The 20215-nt window shown below is 41.5% G+C and overlaps 1 protein-coding gene across 3 annotated transcripts in view; it reads left to right on the top strand.

The window, feature by feature from the left end:
• LOC141132824 (uncharacterized) overlaps nt 1–19875 on the top strand; it is a 64048-nt gene extending 44173 nt beyond the window's left edge. For all 3 annotated transcript variants that reach the window (XM_073621728.1, XM_073621730.1, XM_073621729.1), the window contains 3 exons: nt 3213–3262; nt 3868–3946; nt 17342–19875. In XM_073621728.1, coding sequence (XP_073477829.1) covers nt 3213–3262; nt 3868–3946; nt 17342–17566 — 354 coding nt within the window. In that variant the 3' untranslated portion in view covers nt 17567–19875. The remainder of the gene's footprint in view (nt 1–3212; nt 3263–3867; nt 3947–17341) is intronic.
• The last annotated feature ends 340 nt before the right edge of the window (nt 19876–20215 follow it).

The raw sequence follows: 20215 nt of genomic DNA, 5'->3' as shown, positions 1-20215 counted from the left end.
GCAGCACAACCCTAAACTTTCTTTATACAAGTTTACAATAGACTTTATAAGTGCAATGGTAAAACCTATGAATGAATATCCAATGCAAATCAACCAATGTATTGCAATATAGTAGTGATGGTGTCACCCCCTCTGAAAAAATATTTTGAGAAATTGCAGAGCTGCAATGCGCAAATAGCGCTGAAACCCCCTATATATAATCATAATAAAATGTACAGTTGATGTACATATTTTACATTGTTTTATTATTATTTATTTATTTATGTATTATTATTTGGGGGTGCTATGTGGGGATGCTTAAAGAATTTGTGAGGGTGCTTGTGCACCCCCAAGCCCCTATTTGGTGCTGCCCCTGAATTTGGGGACTAAAACAAGGGACAGACTTGGTCCAGGGACAGTGTCCTCAGTCCAGGGACTGTCCCCGGAAACCGGGGAAGTCTGGTCACCCTAGTCTGATGTCTCACATTCAAGACTGAGAAAGAGACTGAAGACATAGATTCTTCAGCCCCTTTCTCTGCAGCCTCAGCTGCACAGATGAATGAATAGGAAGTGCTCACAGGCTTCCGATTCATACACAAACTGAAGCATAGTAAACACAGTTTACTATGCTTCAGCAATGAATGGGCACAGGAGAGATCGGTACTGATTACTCACTGTGTACAATCATAAAAGTAAGGGGCTGGTAAATTACATATTTACTACCCCCCTCCCCCGCCCTCACATTCACCTGTGTGCCCACAGCAGCTGCTGGCAGGAGAGGAGAGGAGGGAAGCTGGCAGCGCTGCGCTGGAAAGGGACACACAGGGGGGCCAAGAGAACAGGGGGCTGGAGGCATAGATGCTAGAACTGATCCCCCTGCACCACAGCTAGAGGGAGGGAGAGGAAGAAGCCAGTAGCAGGGCAGGAGGGAGGAACAAGAGGATCGGTGTCTGCAATAAGGTGGCCCTCCAGCTCAGCAGGTGCCTGGGCCCCTCTTTTGAAATGATAAGACTTGGGCCAGTACAGGAAGGCCAGCTGTTCTGCCTTATCAGCAGTCCTGGAGCACGGGGTTATTAGGGTGTGTCTAGGCACAAACGGCTCACCTTGTGCATGGCCTATGCACTAGGGTTTTTGCATCTGAAAAAAAGCAGAGTAGCAGACCATAGTGTAGTAAAGGGTAAATTACATAAGGGTGGTATCTTGCCAATAATATAGCTTTCTGCATGCCAAATTCTAAACACTGAAGTTATTCCTCAAAATGTTCAAAAAATGAATTACATTATTTTTTAAATAACCAGGCCATTGGTTGGCAGTTTCAGTTTAATTACATGAATTTCCTTGCATCTTGGTTAACATTTTCAGCTGTGCACGCAAGTATTTCCAATAAGAGTCTATTGGCTGTGAAATGATTGTTGAACATGCATAGACATCATGATTAACCCAAGTACAAACATGTAAAATATTGCAGTTTTCAGGTCCTTAGATATTAGGGGTGCAACGGATCGTCATTGATCCGTGATCCGATCCGCGGAGGTTGATCTGTACGGGACACCTGCGATCCGCTGAGCGCTCTGTGGCCTCGGCCATAGGAAAGGCCGCGGCTTCGGCCTAGCTCCGGAGCGGCAGCCATCTTGGTACACCCGGCGGCCATTTAGCACATGATCGCTCCGTCAAATGACGGAGTGATCACTTGTAACAAACCGGCGTCATGTCATGACGCCGGTTCCTCTCTCCCCTCTGTGTACTGATCTGTACAGTGGAGGGGAGAGATCAGATGGCAGCAGTGCCAATACTCTGCAATGCCCTGCCAATACTCTGCAATGCTCTGCTGCAATACCCTGGCAATACTCTGCAATGCCCTGCCAATACTCTGCAATGCCCTGCCAATACTTTGCAATGCTCTGCTGCAATACCCTGCCAATACTCTGTAATGCCCTGCCAATACTCTGCAATGCTCTGCCAATACTCTGCCAATACTCTGCAATATCCTGCTGCAATGCCCTGCCAATACTCTGCAATGCCCTGACAATACTCTGCAATGCCCTGCCAATACTCTGCAATACTCTGCCATACCCTGCCAATACTCTGCCATACCCTGCCAATACTCTGCCATACCCTGCCAATAGTCTGCCAATACCCTGCCAATACTCTGCCAATACTCTGCCAATATACCCGCCAATACCCTGCCAATATACCCGCCAATACCCTGCCAATACCCTGCAATACTCTGCCAATACTCTGCCACACCCTGCCAATAGGGAGATTGTAGATATTACAGTGGGGGAGATTTTTTTTGTTGTTGATCCGAAAATGATCCGAACCGTGACTCCTGATCCGAGGAAAGATCCGAACCGTGAGTTTTTTGATCCGTTGCACCCCTATTATATATGGTGGGTTCATTAGTTTTCTTTTTTCAGGCTTAGAATGTTTTCACCAAATTAAGAAAATATCTGTTAGTCCTGTCAGTCCTTGTTACTTCCAGTGGATTGAACTGAAAGTACAAACAATTCTAAACTACTAACCTCACCACCCTTTCAAAGGAGATGAAGAGTTCAAATCAGGAGCACAGCACAGGGTGACAACTATGACTCCCTCTATACAGTGGAGGAATGAGCATAGCCACTCAGGGACAGGAAGTCTGTTATTTGCAGGATCTCCAGGTGACTATAAAGGAAAGAAAAAATATAAAACCTGCAAAAAAAAATCTAATTTATGCAACCACATCAGATCGGTGACCTGCAATATATTACATTTTTGTTTTTTGGGTTTGAATATTCTTTAAGCTCATTATCTATAAATTCAATAAAATGTTTTAAAGGAATTTAAAATGTTCACATAAGAAAAGAGTAAAGTTTCACTTGAGTTATCCAATCATGCAAAAAAGCAAATTATGCTTTATTTATTTCATCTGAATATGATTGGATTCATTGGAAATGAATGTTCATAATGTTTTTTTGTATGAATAATCACAATTCTTTTAGTAAATCAGCCTTAGTGTATCAGTAGTTTAAGCATGATGTGACTGAGTTTTTCCAAACAACCTGTGGTATGTACTTTTTTGTGAATTCTAGATCTTCAGCACCCATATCTCCCCTTTATGTTGGCCTATCTGAAAACATTTTTTTTTACTGTATGTAGCAGACTTAAATCTTTGCAAACCTTAAATCTTTATAAAAAATGGAACAGGTAGCAAATGTCAGAATCTGATTAGTTTTAATTATCATGTTTTGTAGGTTGAAGACTTCTTGGATTTTCCAGCAGTGATTTCAGCCATGAACTTTAGGTAACATGAATTTAGGAAAACTCATAACATTGTATTGATTTACCTATTTATTCATCTATAATATTAGACAGGATGTCAGATGTGTGTGGCATAATATATCCCATGTACTTTCCATTAGTCATCTTGTGTTTTCATTAATTACTAAAACTTTTTTTTTATATTCTGTTATTATTTCTTTTTGTAGAATCAAGTTACAATTTAAATGTCCATACATGTTACAATTTGATTATATAACCATGTACAATCTTTTTCGATTTACCACTATGTAGTATGAAGACCTACCTAAACATTCAATTCAGCCCATTTGCATTTAGATATGCCCTTGAACTACACAGTCATTAAATGTAAAGCAAATTGTATAATTAGGCATATCTTATTAGGCCAGTCTAACTTTAAGTTTATTTATATGGCAAAAGAGACACATTTGACATATGTCCTACAGGATAAATGGGAACAAAAGCACTCCATTTACGAACTATCCTTCTTCAAAAATGGCTGAACTGCCACATACTGTAGTAACTCCACAGAGGAGGACATTATGTAAAAAAATGTTTGGATAATGTTACTATGGATAAGTAATTTTTGAAATGCTATTTCCATTGCAGGAATAAGACAGAATCTCCTATGTTTTCTCAAATCTCACCTACATCTAGCAATCAACAAATGGCATGTAAAGAGGCAAATGTGAGTACAGCTTTTTCACGTTACATATGGCCATAAACATACTCCACAACCTAGTGAGACACAGATCAAGACACCTAGAGATACTTCTAGGAGGTGATAGTGAGCATTTCTGACTTTGAAATGCCTAACAAATACATACGTCAGCTTATTAGAAAGACTGTTACAAAATCCCTAACTGCACCTTAACTCAATTTATAACTTTAACTACTACCCCTAAACTAACTCTCACTACCAACTGTCAGCCCTAATCTTACCTTAACCCCAACCACTGGCCATCAATCCATATTATATTCTTCAACCATCAACCAAACCCCTATACCACAAGCTAACCTTAACCATGAACTGTAAACCCAAACTCCACTCTGATTCTTATCCACCAGTTACCCATAAACATCAACATAACATCATCCACAAAATGCCAGCTTTAATCCTATAATAATCCATAACTCCCAGTCTAACCCCTAAACTTCAACCAGACCTACTATACAGACACTCTTTTAATGGATAGCTGTTAGTGTGCTGAGAAATGTTTGCATTGTATTTGTTCTGTGCAAAACACTTCCATATACACATTACTTTAATAATTTAGTCATACATTTTTGGTTGGCTTAGTGGATTAGGTGTGGGGACACACTGTAGCTCTTCAGCTGCCATTGTGTCATGCTTCTGGTGTGTCTCTGCGCTGTGCTCCTGGCATAGACAAATGGGCTACCTCCAAACATACCTGTTTTTAGTTTATTTATTGCTATATATGCTCCAAGATGGTGGATCTCATAGATTAGAGTTAGGGACTACACTACACAGAGGGGCCTTCACAAGGCAGTGTGTCTTCCACATATATTTGCAAATGTTGTTGCTGAAATCTCTGTTTTTAATGCAGATTGTTAAATAGTTTAATTCGTTTTTTCTTGCTGGCTAGCTGGTGAATGTGCTGGGAAATTTTTGTAATGTGTTTATTCTGTGCAAAGCCCTTCAATGTGCACCTACATTGAGAAGCTAGTTATAAAATGATTTAGAGTGGTTGACATTTTTGTTAAACCTATTGTATGACCCAAATCAAACTGCTAATGAATAAACCCCAACCAAACCCCAAAAAGACCCCGACCAACCAATTCTTAGGGCTCTTTCACACGGGGCGGATCAGTGATGATCCGCCCCGTGAACACCTGCTTGCTCAGCGGGGATCGCTCCGCTGATCCCCGCTGAGCAGGAAGATGACAGGTCCGTCATCAGGGACGGACCTGTCAGAATGCCGCTCTCCCCTATGGGGGGTCCGATGATGACGGATCGAAAACTTTTCGGATCGGAGCGGGTCGGATGTCAGCGGACATGTCACCGCTGACATCCGACGCTCCATAGGGATACATGTATGTCCGTTTTTCATCCGAAAACGGAAGGATGAAAAACGGACATACGGATCCTCCGTGTGAAAGAGCCCTTACTCTAACTCCAACTGCAAACTGTCAGCATAGCTTTTGCATAAATTATAATCCTCAATTTAACCTCTAAATCTAACGTCAAAATCTTCAACGTAACCACTTAGCCGAACCATCAACTGTCAACTTCAACTATATCCGCAACCTTTAAACTTTAACCCTTCACAGGAAGCACCCTCATGGCTAACAGAGGATAGAATTAGGAATAGACTTCAAAAGTTTAACATTAATAAGTCACCGGGAGCAGATGGCTTGCACTTGAGGGTCCTTAAGGAACTCAGTCAGGTAATTGCCAGACCGTTGTTCCTAATTTTTACAAACAGTCTAGTGACTGGCATGGTACCAGCTGATTGGAGAAAAGCCAATGTAGCACCAGTATTTAAAAAAGGACCAAGATATATCCCTGGGAACTACAGACCAGTTATCCTAACATCAATAGTATGCAAGCTCTTGAAGGGAATGATACGGGACTAGATACAAGATTTTAGCAATGAAAACGGTATCATTAGCAGTAATCAGCATGGAGTCATGAAAAATCGTTCTTGCCAAACCAATCTATCAACCTTCTAGAGGAGAGGAGCTGCCATCTAGATAAAGGAAAGCCCGTAGATGTGGTGTATCTGGATTTTGCAAAGGCATTCGATACAGTTCCCCATAAACGTTTACTGTACAAACTAAGGTCTGTCAGCATGGACCAAAGGGTGAGCACTTGGATTGAAAACTGGCTACAGGGGCGAGTTCAGAGGGTAGTGATAAATGGGGAGTATTTAGTATTCAGCACACAGGTCCAGTGTGGAAACTGGGGTCCTCCAGGGTTCTGTTCTGGGACCAATCCTATTTAATTTATTCATAAATGATCTGGTCGATGGGGTAAACAGCTCAATCTCAGTATTTGCGGATGATACTAAGCTAAGCAGGGCAATAATTTCTCTGCAGGATGTAGAACCTTGCAAGAGGATCTAAACAAATTAATGGGGTGGGCAACCACATGGCAAATGAGGTTTAATGTAGAAAAATGTAAAATAATGCATTTAGGTGGCAAAATCTTCAATGCAATCTACTCACTAGGGGGAGAACCTCTGGGGGAATCTAGGATGGAAACGGACCTGGGGGTCCTAGCAGATGACAGGCTCAGCAATGGCATGCAATGCCAAGCTGCTGCAAGCAAAGTCAATAGAATATTGGTATGCATTAATAAGGGGATTACCTCCAGAGATAAAACGATAATTCTCCCACTCTACAAGACACTGGTCCGGCCCCACCTGGAGTATGCCGTCCAGTTCTGGGCTTCAGCCTTCAGGAAGGAGGTACTGAAACTGGAGAGAGGTCAGAGAATGGCAACAAAGTTAATAAAGGGACTGGAGGGCCTTAGTTATGAGGAAAGATTACAAGCACTGAATTTATTCTCTCTAGAGAAGAAACGCTTGAGAGGGGATATGATTTCAATGTGCAAATACCGTACTGGTGACCTCACAATAGGGATAAAACATTTCTGCAAAAGGGAATTTAAAAAGACACGCGGCCATTCACTAAAATTAGAAGAAAAGCGGTTTAACCTTAAACTGCGTAGGGGGTTCTTTACTGTAAGAGCGGTAAGGATGTGGAATTCTCTTCCACAGGCGGTGGTTTCAGCAGGGAGCAGAGATAATTAAAAAAAATATACAGCTGCTTCTGCTGTTACCTAGGTGCCTTTTAGCTTGACTGCAATGCCGCTAGATCTGTCCCATCTATCTGGGTATGCTTGGTAGAACTTCCAATGGCTTGGGACATTTTTGGCCACATGTTCATAGGCAGGGCTGCCAGGAGCTACCCAAACCATTCCGTACAATACTGCTTCATTTGCTGCTCTGCAATACACACTTTTTTGGAGCCTGGTTCAGATTTCCATTTACTTAAATGGGGCTTCTAATTCCAAAAGTTTGAATTTCAGAGGTTTGCAAATTATTATAAACTTTGGGAAAACCACAACTGATCCAATAATGGGACTGCTGGTTCAGGAATTTCTAAGGTCTGCATTTTTTTTTTTAGTTGTTGAGCAGTACAACTGATTGTCTCTGCTTATCTCTACTGTTAACCTTAACCCTGACAAAAGCTGGAACCCTCAATTGAACCTGTAAACCTCAACCAAACCCAAACCACTAATCCTACCATAGCTCCTAACCCCAAATACCTAATAATAATGCCAATGTATTTGATTTAAAGGAAGTGTCTTACAAAAAAATAAACGTACTCCTTGATATATCTACAACAGGATTTTTATTCCAATATAAACTATGCCAAGATTATGGGCAGACAAACATTTTCAAAAATATCTACAGGTACATCAAACACAGCTTGGTTGTAGATCATCTGAATGATTTGTTGCTAATAAATAATGAATAGACATGCAATTCTTTTAGTTACAAATCGAAAATTTAGACGAAATATGCGTGATTCGGAGATTCAGATGTGTAAAAGGATGTATAACAGTGTACATGAAGAGTAAATGCTTAAGGCATGCAAAACAACATGAATATCAAGTGAACTGAACTTAAAAAATAGTGCATTATAAAGACCATAGTATAGAACATTGGTAACAGCATGGGAGCAAATGTACAAAATACATGAGTATGATGAAATAAAACCATGTTGTACAGAAATAAGGTGTCAATATGACCAATTGTAAAAATGGAGACTGCATCCTTGAAGCTCGAAGCGTTTCATCTATAATCCGACTCATCAGGAGCGGATGCTAGCGTGTCTGTAAAAAGAAATAAAATGGTCGAAATAAGAACTCATATTGTGGGAAGTTATGTACAAAAAATATGTAGATGGTCTAATCCAGAAACTTACATCCCATATAGAGTTCAACCTGAGCGATACTGGTGTGCAAGAGTAGCCATACAAGACTCCCAGGGAGCTGAGGGGTTTGGATGCGCCGGAAAAAACCATGCCCACACATGAGTTAGCCCAGCATATTAGGAGTGTACATTTAGTAATGAGTATTGTGCCAATATTTGGCTACACAGAATCTAGAAAATAAATATAACATAGTATACAATGGTGACGGAAAGTATTTTTTTTTCTCATTAATGTACACACAGCACCCCATATTGACAGAAAAACACAGACTTGTTGACATTTTTGCAGACTTATTTAAAAAGAAAAACTGAAATATCACATGGTCCTAAGTATTCAGACCCTTTGCTCAGTATTTAGTAGAAGTACCCTTTCGATCTAATACAGCCATGAGTCTTTTTGGGAAAGATGCAACAAGTTTTTCACACCTGGATTTGGGGATCCTCTGCCATTCCTCCTTGCAGATCCTCTCCAGTTCTGTCAGGTTGGAAGGTAAACGTTGGTAGACAGCCATTTTTAGGTCTCTCCAGAGATGCTCAATTAGGTTTAAGTCAGGGCTCTGGCTGGGCCATTCAAGAACAGTCACGGAGTTGTTGTGAAGCCACTCCTTCGTTATTTTAGCTGTGTGCTTAGGGTCATTGTCTTGCTGGAAGATAAACCTTCGGCCCAGTCTGAGGTCCTGAGCACTCTGGAGAAGGTTTTCGTTCAGGATATCTCTGTACTTGGCTGCATTCATCTTTCCCTCGATTGCAACCAGTCGTTCTGTCCCTGCAGCTGAAAAACACCCCCATAGCATGATGCTGCCACCACCATGCTTCATTGTTGGGACTGTATTGGACAGGTGATGAGCAGTGCCTGGTTTTCTCCACAGATACCGCTTTGAATTAAGGCCAAAAAGTTCTATCTTGGTCTCATCAGACCAGAGAATCTTATTTCTCACCATCTTGGAGTCCTTCAGGTGTTTTTTTAGCAAACTCCATGCAGGCTTTCATGTGTCTTGCACTGAGGAGAGACTTCCATCGGGCCACTCTGCCATAAAGCTCTGACTGGTGGAGGGCTGCAGTGATGGTTGACTTTCTACAACTTTCTCCCATCTCCCGACTGCATCTCTGGAGCTCAGCCACAGTGATTTTGGGTTCTTCTTTACCTCTCTCACCAAGGCTCTTCTCCCCCGATAGCTCAGTTTGGCCGGACGGCCAGCTCTAGGAAGGGTTCTGGTCGTCCCAAACATCTTCCATTTAAGGATTATAGAGGCCACTGTGCTCTTAGGAACCTTAAGTGCTGCAGAATTTTTTAGTAACCTTGGCCAGATCTGTGCCACAATTCTGTCTCTGAGCTGTTCAGGCAGTTCCTTTGACCTCATGATTCTCATTTGCTCTGACATGCACTGTGAGCTGTAAGGTCTTATATAGACAGGTGTATGGCTTTCCTAATCAAGTCCAATCAGTATAATCAAACACAGGTGGACTCAAATGAAGGTGTAGAACCATCTCAAGGATGATCAGAAGAAATGGACAGCACCTGAGTTAAATATATGAGTGTCACAGCAAAGGGTCTGAATACTTAGGACCATGTGATATTTCAGTTTTTCTTTTTTAATAAATCTGCAAAAATGTCAACAATTCTGTGTTTTTCTGTCAATATGGGGTGCTGTGTGTACATTAACAAGGAAAAAAATCAACTTAAATGAGTTTAGCAAATGGCTGCAATATAACAAAGAGTGAAAAATTTAAGGGTTTTGAATACTTTCCGTCCCCACTGTATGTAGCAAGCCAGGTAGCACCGTTGCCAAATAGTGTGAAACACTGTCCATTAAGAGTGTATACAAGCCCAAAGGTAGGGGTAAATGGAGGAAGTTCCGTAATAAAAGTAAGAGGTGAGATGCAGGCTTGGAAAACCTACTTAGTAATGTGCGTAAAGCTCTGAAAAAAGAGTAAAGAGAAGTAGAAGAAAGTAAGGGTGAAAAATGAGTGAAAACAACCGTGACACCTAGAATTACCTTCTGGTGGCAGATGCAGAGTGTGATGTGTAGTAGGTCAAACAAAGCAAACTTAACCCCTGATGAGCTGCAAATGGGGAAGCCCGGGTGGGCCAGATATATAGAGTGGATCCCCAACAACATCATGCTGGCGTGATACAAGCGGGAAGCGTCCGTATTAATTCGGATTCAATCATTTTATTTGGATGAGGATGGAGTGGTACTCTTTGACTCTTGAATAATTAGGCAATTCTTTTTTCATTAATATTTTTCATTATTGGAAAAAAATGCACTACATATGAAATGGAAACATATTGCAATAAATACAGTAAGGTATAAAAGTGAAACTAGATGATTAATTTCAGAAAACATGAAATTATGAATATATACTATATTTTGGAAAAATCTGATCTGGTGAAACCTGCGCAACACAACAGACATTTCACTGCACCTGTAACATCAAAGTGTAAAGGGGACCTGTCTATTATTAATATTATTATACAGTATTTATGCTGTATAGTGCCAACAGCTTGCTAAAAAGCAAAGGCCTCGTTGCATACAGCTTTCAAAATATATTATAAATATATACTATTTGACCAAAATAGTAAATACATACCATACAACTATATAGTTATCCCACATGACTAAGTATAGCAGAAAAAATGCCAATTACCTATGAATTTAAAGCTACGCAGATAAAAATGATCTTACAACACAGCAATGAAAGTAAATAAGTCTGCACATAAACCATCAGAAAAAAATAACACCCCTTGCAAAAAACTATACAGAAAACAGAAATGGGCTAGCTTTCAGTCTCTGCGAGTGTTCCCAATAGTCTACGTCTATCACTCAAATACTTAGAAGAAATTGGATTTGAGGCAAATCCAGTAACCAGCTCCCTCTCTCCGGAAGTAATGTCAGCAATTTGTGATGAGCAGACGTCAGCCAGAATTCCTGCATGTTTAATCAGATCATTTGTCTCACTTATTAACTTACATAACTATAGCACCTGTCTGGATTTACTCTGGGGCCCATATGGTAATGCGCGATTCATTCAATCATGGGCAATGGTGGCGTCAACAGAACAATGACTCATTTTGACTTTTCTGCAGTAAAGTCTATTTAAAAAGCATCTGACATTTTGCAATATACATGCTGCAAAGAAGGAGAGCGGAAAAGAGAGGAAATACTCTTATTCATTAGGTTATTAAATGGAATAATAACCTGTTAAGCTCCATGTTCCATATAATCCGTCTCAACCCCCCTTGGTAAATCTTATTTTATTATTGCTGCTATGTGGAGTGAGATGGTTGGAAAACTTAATGTCACTTAGACCTCATACACATAGAAACTGTTTAATCTTAGCTTCTAGACTCTAGCTTGAGGACATCAAAAGTGAGCAGGCTTTTTTAAAGTATCTAAAGTGGATCTGTCAACAGATATATGTTTTCATGTTAAGTACATGCATACTAAGTAATGTGTCAGTGTGACACTTCCAGGTATTTATTACTTCTCATAGAGATCACATTACTCCTTTGACAATGCCTTCATCTGCTTTTCTTTCCAGAAGGACTGCACCATCTTTGTTTAGGCATGCACTCTATTTAAAGGCCTATAATTATTTATTTTTTTATGTTTTTGGGCATTAGGGCTCATGATAGATTTGCATGCATATGGGCACACAGCATGAAATACGTCTGTATTTGTGGTGCCTGGAAGCTCCAGCTGCTGTGTAATTCTACCCATAGTAATGAATAACAAAATATGCTGTACATGGATATAAATGTTAGTTATAAATGTTAGTACTTGCGTGTACAGGTGCATGCATATAGATGCGAAAAAAAATACTATGCTGGAAATACATCTATGTGCATGAGCCCTTAAGAATGTGTTGCCTGTTGTAAGTATAATACATCCCCTAAAGTTAAAAGTGTAAACAATCACCTTGTAAATCAACCCATTCAGTTTAAAATAGAAATGAAAGGCAGAACATCTGTGTATAGGTATAAAAAACATTATAAATACCTTTTTCCCTTTCTTATAAGTGATCACATTCCCTCTGTTATCTGTGTTCTCAGCTGCATGAGAGCTGGGGGGAGGAGAAGCAACAGTACACTAATCTTTCCATTGAATGGCTGTAGGGGGGCTGGGTGGGGAGCGGAGGAAGATCACTCCGCCAGGGAAGGCAAGGGGATAAGCAGGCAGGCGGCTGGCCGGGACTTGAGCCAAGGCAGAAGAACACACGAGCGGAGCTGAATGGGCATGCACATGAAACTGAAGATATATTCCCTCTACTCCGACCAGCACATGATCATCAGAAAGGGGCACAGATAATGGAAAAAAATACACCCCCATAAACTAGTAGGTGCGGCAGAGCGGGGGTGTGTAATTCAGAATTATTTTTTTAATTCTGCTCTGACTGTCCTTAAAAATTGCCCCAGCACCTGTTCAAATCCAATCCGGGGACAAAACCGGGGACAGACTTGGTCCAGGGACAGTGTCCTCAATCCAGGGACTGTCCCCGACACCCGGGCATGTCTGGTCGCCCTACTCTAGCAGCCTGTAAGCACCATAATGCTTGCAATGGCAAGTGATCATTGGTCAGCATGGCCCCTGACCAAAGAGCATCACTTTTGAGCCGTCTTTCAAAAGGGCATCACAGAAGAATAGATTTTGATTGATCGGTACAGTCATATAGCTGCACTGGCCAATAACGTCCTGTCATTGTGAGCATTATGATGCTTTCAGGCTCTGGGGCTCCTAGTACAGTGTATGGTGTACACTCACTCCTTATCCTCCCCCCCCAAAAAAATTGAATAAATTGTGTTAGAAAAAGGTGTCAGGTATGATGTTTTGACCGCATATTCATTTCATGGGGCCGTTCTAACACAACGTACATTGACAATCAAAATAATGCGTGTAACGCACAAATTACAGCACCGCAAATATGTAAATAAACGAACACAACCCAACCAACTGAAATCCATCCACTCATCCCTACTCTCCATACAGGGAGCTTAAAGGTACCAGTCATCCCTCTTTCCTATACCGTGGCACACAACTTTCTCCATTAGGGAATGTTTCTTGGTACAAGGCAACAGCATAGAGATATACAGTTCATATTTATCCACAGAATATATGAATAAATCCAGGTGATGCTGATCAGCTCATCATCCCGTAAGCGAGCCAGACAACGTCTAATCTCCGGAGATTTCACACTGCTCCCTGCTGTGTCAGGTGTTCACACAACATATCCCTGTGTGGATGCAGATAAGCAGCTGCTACCTCTGCAGCACCGCTGATGATAGTCTTCACACATCTGTGTTTTATTTAAAGAAAGAACGTAGTGTATTTTCAGTGGGCGCTCTGAGTAATTCTTAAAAAGTTTACCTGAAAGGAGTTTTTTAATGTGCCTTCTACAATTTTACTTTCTTGCCGTTCTAAATGCTCCTGACTGCATTTTATTTTATATTATGTATATGAAGGAGCACAGATAACAAGCCTACTTAGAGTCAGTTTTCTCAGTCTAACAGAGCTGCAGTTAATAGCAGTTCAATAAAATAAGGCTGGCCATACATGGAGCAAATTTCTTTCCTGCAACCACGGGTTGCAGGAAAGAAATTCACTTTATTCCCTCATTAACACAGACAGTGTTGATGAGGGACTATAATCTGTATTCAACCAGTTCTATGGACAACTCCCCAAATCCACATCCTAGGTACCTAGCGAGACAGTGATAGGAAAGGGGTAACTCCCTTCCACGAGGAAAGCAGGACTTTAAAGGGTATGAAGTTGTCACTGAGGTGAGCACATACACAGTATTAGAATATAAAAAATATAATTTTATTGTACAAACATAGTTTAAACCTATAGTTGAATATAAAAACATATAATAATATACAGACAATAGTAGCAGCTAGAATTTCCAAATTCCAGTGAATACATTGATTTGCTTCATTGGTATATTGTAGTCCAACGCGTTTCGCAGAACTATTTTTCTGCTTCTTCAGGGAACTTCAATTTATATCAACTTCACCACAGTACAACTGTTTAACCGCTTGCCGACCAGCCGTCGTCATTATACTGCAGCAGGTCGGCACGATCCTGTGAGCCATTGTAGCTATACGTCAGCTCCTTTAAGCGGGATAGCAGGCACTGCTGCACTGCGGGGGGGGGGCCGATGCTCATGGCCGGTGGTCGCAATGACCATGAGCGATCGCGGGTACGAGAGGCAGAACAGGGACGTGTGTGTGTAAACACACAAATCCCTGTTCTGTTCTATGAGGAGAGACAGATAATAGCTAGGAGCCATGATCTGTCATCTCCTATAGTCAGTCCCCTCCCCCTACAGTTAGAACACAGAGAGGGAACACAGGTAACCCCTTGATCGCCCCCTAGTGTTAACCCCTTACCTGCCAGTGACATTTTTACAGTAATCAGTGCATTTTTATAGCACTGATCGCTGTATAAATGCCAATGGTCCCAAAAATGGACCCGGAGAGTGAGACTTGACAGGCTGTGAGGCGGGCGGCGGCGGCGACGGGCAGAGACTCGCTGATTGCCGCCATTATTAGTAAAAAAGAAATATGTCCCCGGATTTCATTTTAAAAATCTGGTCACCTTATGCTAGAGCTGTGTACAGATCGTCTTTTGTAAAGTAACCCTTACCCTTAAAGTGGACCTTTAGTCATTTTTTTCAACTTTCCATCTATTAAATCTTCTTCCCTTGTTGTTTTAACTTTGGATAGTAAAATATTTTTTTTTCTGCCAGTAAATACCTTATACAGCCCACTTCCTGTTTCTTGTCTGGTCATTAGCCTACGCTTATGACATCATGCACAGCTCTTTCTCTCACTCTCGTGAGAGTTTGCCAGGAAGGGGGGGGGGGGTGAGTCATAAGAGGGTCAATGAGAGCTGCAGGGCTGCAGAGCTGGAGGTGTGCCTCTGTGTGTCTGTGTAAATCTAGGAAGTGAACAGGCAGCAGCTTCAGCTGCCCACAGTTAAAATAGTTGCAGCCAGACTCAGTGGAGGGAGATTTCTGCAGCATATTTGGCAAGTACAGAATCACAGCATATATAAAATAATATGCAAAGTGGTTGGAGGGAAGCTTCAGAATGGCAAAGATGTTTTTATTACAAATTATGTGAGGGGAAAAATCCACACCACATGTCCTCCACCATAAGTTACTGGATACTCACCTACAAATTTTAGCACAAAATGGGTCACTTATAGATAAATTGCTGAATTAATCAGTCGCTCTTCAATCATTTCACACCAATATTAATTGATGGGTAATGTGCCTTTCCAGCATATCAGGGGTTACACCAGTGCCTCAAAACTCTCCAACGCCATGTAAGAAAGGAAAGCATCACATAGTATAAAATCCTTTGACATGCAGTTAAAAATAGTATCTTGTATTGTCATGCCCAACACTAGGAATGACAGTGTGTATATTGGTAAGCACTGCTGGCTCCAGCCACAAACAGTGGCTACGAGCGGACAGGTTTGTGCGGGGTGACGTCACTCAACAAAGCTCTTCCCTAGGCGTAAACAGGAATCGTGATGCATGTGTTAAATAAGTAGTGGTCCAGGCATGTGATAGTTCATTTTAGCTGATTGTCAAGGAGCTGGCACCTGCCAGCGTCCTTACCAACCAGGCAATAGCTGGTTGTTAAGGAGCAGGCAGCCGCTGTAGTCCTTAACCCATAGGCGCAGACAGCATGCAAATATGTGGGCTTTCGGTGGGTGAGTCTTGGCGCAGAGCGGCCGCATATTTGCCTTGAGCACTCCCAACCGCCAACAAAAATCTCCCAATCGCTTCTTGCAATCGGGAGCTTTTGGACCATGTGATCGCAATAAGAGCCAATCAAGGCTGTCAGATGATCATTAACCCTGCCCCACCTCCCAACATCTGAAACCTCTTAAAGGGCCTGGAGGCAACAGTGAAAAGGGGTTAACAAGCAGCAAATAACTGGTTGTTGAGGAGCTGGCATCTGCAACATCCTCAACAACTATGCCTCATCTGCTGTCAGTGAGATTCCCCCCCATCCCAATTCATAAGAGACTTTTTCCAAGCAAATATCATAGCTTTATGAGTGAAATTGAAGGTTTTCACTTTGGTATAATCTGTCATTTTGTAGTGGAATCAATTTCTAATCACTATGCTCATTCCTAGTTGCAAGCCCTTAAAATGTTGGTAAATATGAGCTGAGAATGAATCAGTCAAATGAATTTTCCATCATAGTTTATAGCACACCTGTCATGAGACTAGAATTAGATATGCAAAGAAGGCACTTCAAGTTGCTATTCAGCAGCAATGCAATTGAATTTGTTTTTCTGGTTAAAACAGAGCAAGTGTTGAGAAATGCTCCTGGCTCATCCTTTGGTGAACCGCAGGAGCAATAGGTTGCTAAAGCTCTGCACTGCATTGTGGTCAGAGTTGAGTTTGGATTTCCATTGACTTCAGTGTGGCTTCTAGTTCTTAAATTGGAGGGTTTACACATTTTTTAAAAGTTGGGCTGAACTGATTGAACATCTCAAAAAGTCAGTCATCTTTGATTATTGGATATAGTGTGGTTAGGCGTTAAGACTGATTGTTGGAAAAGTAAATATATCTCTATACAACAGGGACTGGGGTTTAGTCCCAGGGGGCCCTGCAGCAGTCGATTGTGCACTCCAACCTGAAGTCACAGTCTTTGCCTCTGTAAGGATAGCTTAGTAAAGCCATTCTCAACCAATGTTCTGTGGAACCCTAAGGTTCCTTCTATGGTTGTTTGGGTTCCTTGAGCCCCATCTGATGGTGCTTGCATAGTTCCAGGTCCAACAACACTTGGCAGAGAGTGCTAAATGATACCAATGATTGTTTTAGCTTCCTATTGGGGCATTCTTTTCCAATCACCAATGTATTCTTCCCACTGACCCCTGATATATTCATTTTTGCAGGGCTTCTGTGAATCCTTTAAAATATTTCAAGGGCTCCTCTTGGGTGAAAAGGTTCAGAGAGACTGGTGTGTTTTAAATAACAATTGGTACACAATAATAATGATCAGTATTCTGCATTCTGTTTTGCACACTGACAGTTCCACGTACAAACATTTTTTTGCCTGCCCAGTGAAACCAATTATTTTCTTCCTGCACTTTCAGGTTCCTATTCCAAACACCAGACACAACGCCGTCTTCTTGAGGGACAATCCAAAGGCTGCACAGGTAATCCTGACGTCTCCGTATCACAATGGTGAATATCTCAGAACTGAGAATAAAAGTGAAAGGAATGAAGATCATAAAGGGAACCTGCCACTCAAGAAGGTCCTCAACTTGGCTGAGAAACTCAACACCAACATGAAACTAGAAACAGATGCTGACAGATGAGCAGAGATTCTGGCTAATTATAAAAAGGCGCCACCAAAATATTTAAAATGCTTATATAACAGGTTCACCATTAAATTTCTAAATTATTCTAATATATTCTTCAGGTTCGATATACTTGCTCAATATAGCTGCAGTCATCTTCTACAGGAGAGAATTCAAGCTTTCTCCTCTACTTCAAAATATCAGTGTTTGGAAAAGAACCCCACTTCTGTAAAGCCTGTATGTGACAGTAGCAAATAGAAATTTAATCACACCCCCTGCTGCTTATTCGTTAATTTTGTAGTCTGAACTGTTTGCAGCCTCTCAATGAAACTGAATTAATGGAGTCAAGGATTACAATTTTAGCAAGAGCTTTTGGCCAGTCAAGGAATGGGCATTTACTGGCTCACATGTAAGTCGTTTGTCACAAGTTTTGTGGACATGCCTATCACAGGCATGTCCAAAGTTTCGGACGGCCCGCTGGTAATTTTGACATATATATCTTTTGTGGCCCCCAACGAATCCCCGAGCGCCAGGGGCCACAAAAGATAGATATGCTGTCTGCCTTGGAGGGGACGGGACGAGCGCCATACAGGATACAGGAGAATTTCATGTTTACACGGCGTCCTGTGTAAAAGGAAGTCCCGCCTCCTGTGCTGCTATTGGACAATTGTTTTGTCCATCATAGGAGGCGGGACTTTCAATTAAAGAGGCGTTTCTCCTGTATGTCTGTTGGCGCTCGTCCCGCCCCCTCCCTGTCTCCTCCAAGGCTGCAGATGGACATGAATCAGGCTGCACTGACGGCAATGGTGAGTCTGCATTCATGTCAATACGGTGGGGGCTGCATTCATGTCAATACAATAGGGGCTGCATTCATGTCAATACAATGGTGGCTGCATTCATGTCAATACGGTGGGGGCTGCATTCATGTCAATACGGTCGGGACTGCATTTATGTCAATGTGGGGGCTGCATTCATGTCAATACGGTGGGGGCTGCATTCATGTCAATACGGTGGGGGCTTCATTCATGTCAATACGGTGGGGGCTGCATTTATGTCAATGTGGGGGCTGCATTCATGTCAATACAGTGGGGGCTGCATTCATGTCAATACGGTGGGGGCTTCATTCATGTCAATACGGTGGGGGCTGCATTTATGTCAATGTGGGGGCTGCATTCATGTCAACACGGTGGGGGGTTCATTCATGTCAATACGGTGGGGGCTTCATTCATGGCAATACGGTGGGGGCTGCATTCATGTCAATACGGTGGGGGCTGCATTCATGTCAATATGGGGGAGGCTGGATTCATGGCAATGGAGTGGGGGCTGCAGATGGGCACTGATTAGGCTGCATTGATGGGCATTGATCCTTATTTTGCTTCACAGTTCTTTATTTAAAATTTAAGATTTTTTTCCTGAAACTTCCTTTTTAAAGTGAAGGTGTGTGTTATAAGCCGATTAAATACGGTATATCCAAATAACACGCCCGAGCTCATCTATTCACCACACACAGCACAAAGGCAGGAGAATTCTTGTTGGGCCGTGTATTAGCGCTCGGACGGACACATTTAGACCAAATTTAAATGGTTTAAAGAATGTCAGGCAAAATGGTCGGCCCTCAAGCATGTTCTATTCATCAAATCTGGCCCTCTTTGAAAAAAGTTTGGACACACCTGGTCTATCACATTATAACATTATAACCAGAGAGCACAACATTTTAATTAAATCACATTTATTCATAAATTTATCTTTTGGCTGTGGCTAATTAAAGTATAAGCCTTGCAGAAATATTTCTTTGTGTTGAGTAGAATGGGGAAGAACCAGAACCACTGTATTGTACTGTACTGGATTTCATTATTATCTGAATATTTCCCCATACATACTGCCACCAGACAAGAAGTGATAGTAAATTTCCAACAGCAACACAGACAGAAATAAAAAATCCTTATTTTTTGCTATAATAAGAAAAGGCTAGAAGTCTTGTCAGCTTTTTATTTCTGTCTGCGTCCCTTTAGATTTCCCCTCACTTCATGTCTGGTGAAATCATTGACAGCAGTTAACAGCCCCAGAGGGCAGTAAAGTTTGACAGGGGTCTTAACCCATCCCGACATTATCCAAAAAAATAAAATCAGCTTGACATACGCTTTATTTCTTAATAGCTGCTCAAGTCTGGAATTTTTTATTTAATCTCCCAGCCTTATGGTCCTATCTGGGTTGACAGGTGTATAATTTGCATAGGTTGAATCATTTTGCATTCTTATGTTTATAACACTTCTGAAAGTATGTTATGTTACTTATTGAAAGTAAGTAATAAATATTTTATATAATCATTGTGATTATCTATTGTAAGGTTAATCTACTGTGCACACCATCAATGTAGCAGGTACACCATAGTGAATCTCCCTTTTGCTTCGCAGGACTTGACATCTTTGTTTAATAATTACTATGCTACGCTATCTCCTAATATTAGTTCCAACAAATACTTTTAAAGTGCCAACTTTGCAATAATGAGAAAAAGGGTTAAAATTGCCTGCAAATCGCTGCTGCAGCGGTGCTTTGCCAGCGGGTTTGCGGCGCTTCCCCATTGTTTTCAATGGGAAGGGGCACTTTAGGAGCGGTGAATACACCGCTCCTATAGCGCTGCAAAGATGCGGCTTGCAGGACTTTTTT

This window comes from Aquarana catesbeiana, linkage group LG03 (genome assembly GCF_042186555.1).
Source record: "Aquarana catesbeiana isolate 2022-GZ linkage group LG03, ASM4218655v1, whole genome shotgun sequence".
Lineage (NCBI taxonomy): Eukaryota > Metazoa > Chordata > Amphibia > Anura > Ranidae > Aquarana > Aquarana catesbeiana.
Note: the sequence above shows the minus strand (reverse complement) of the source record. Positions and strands in the feature narration are given on the sequence as shown.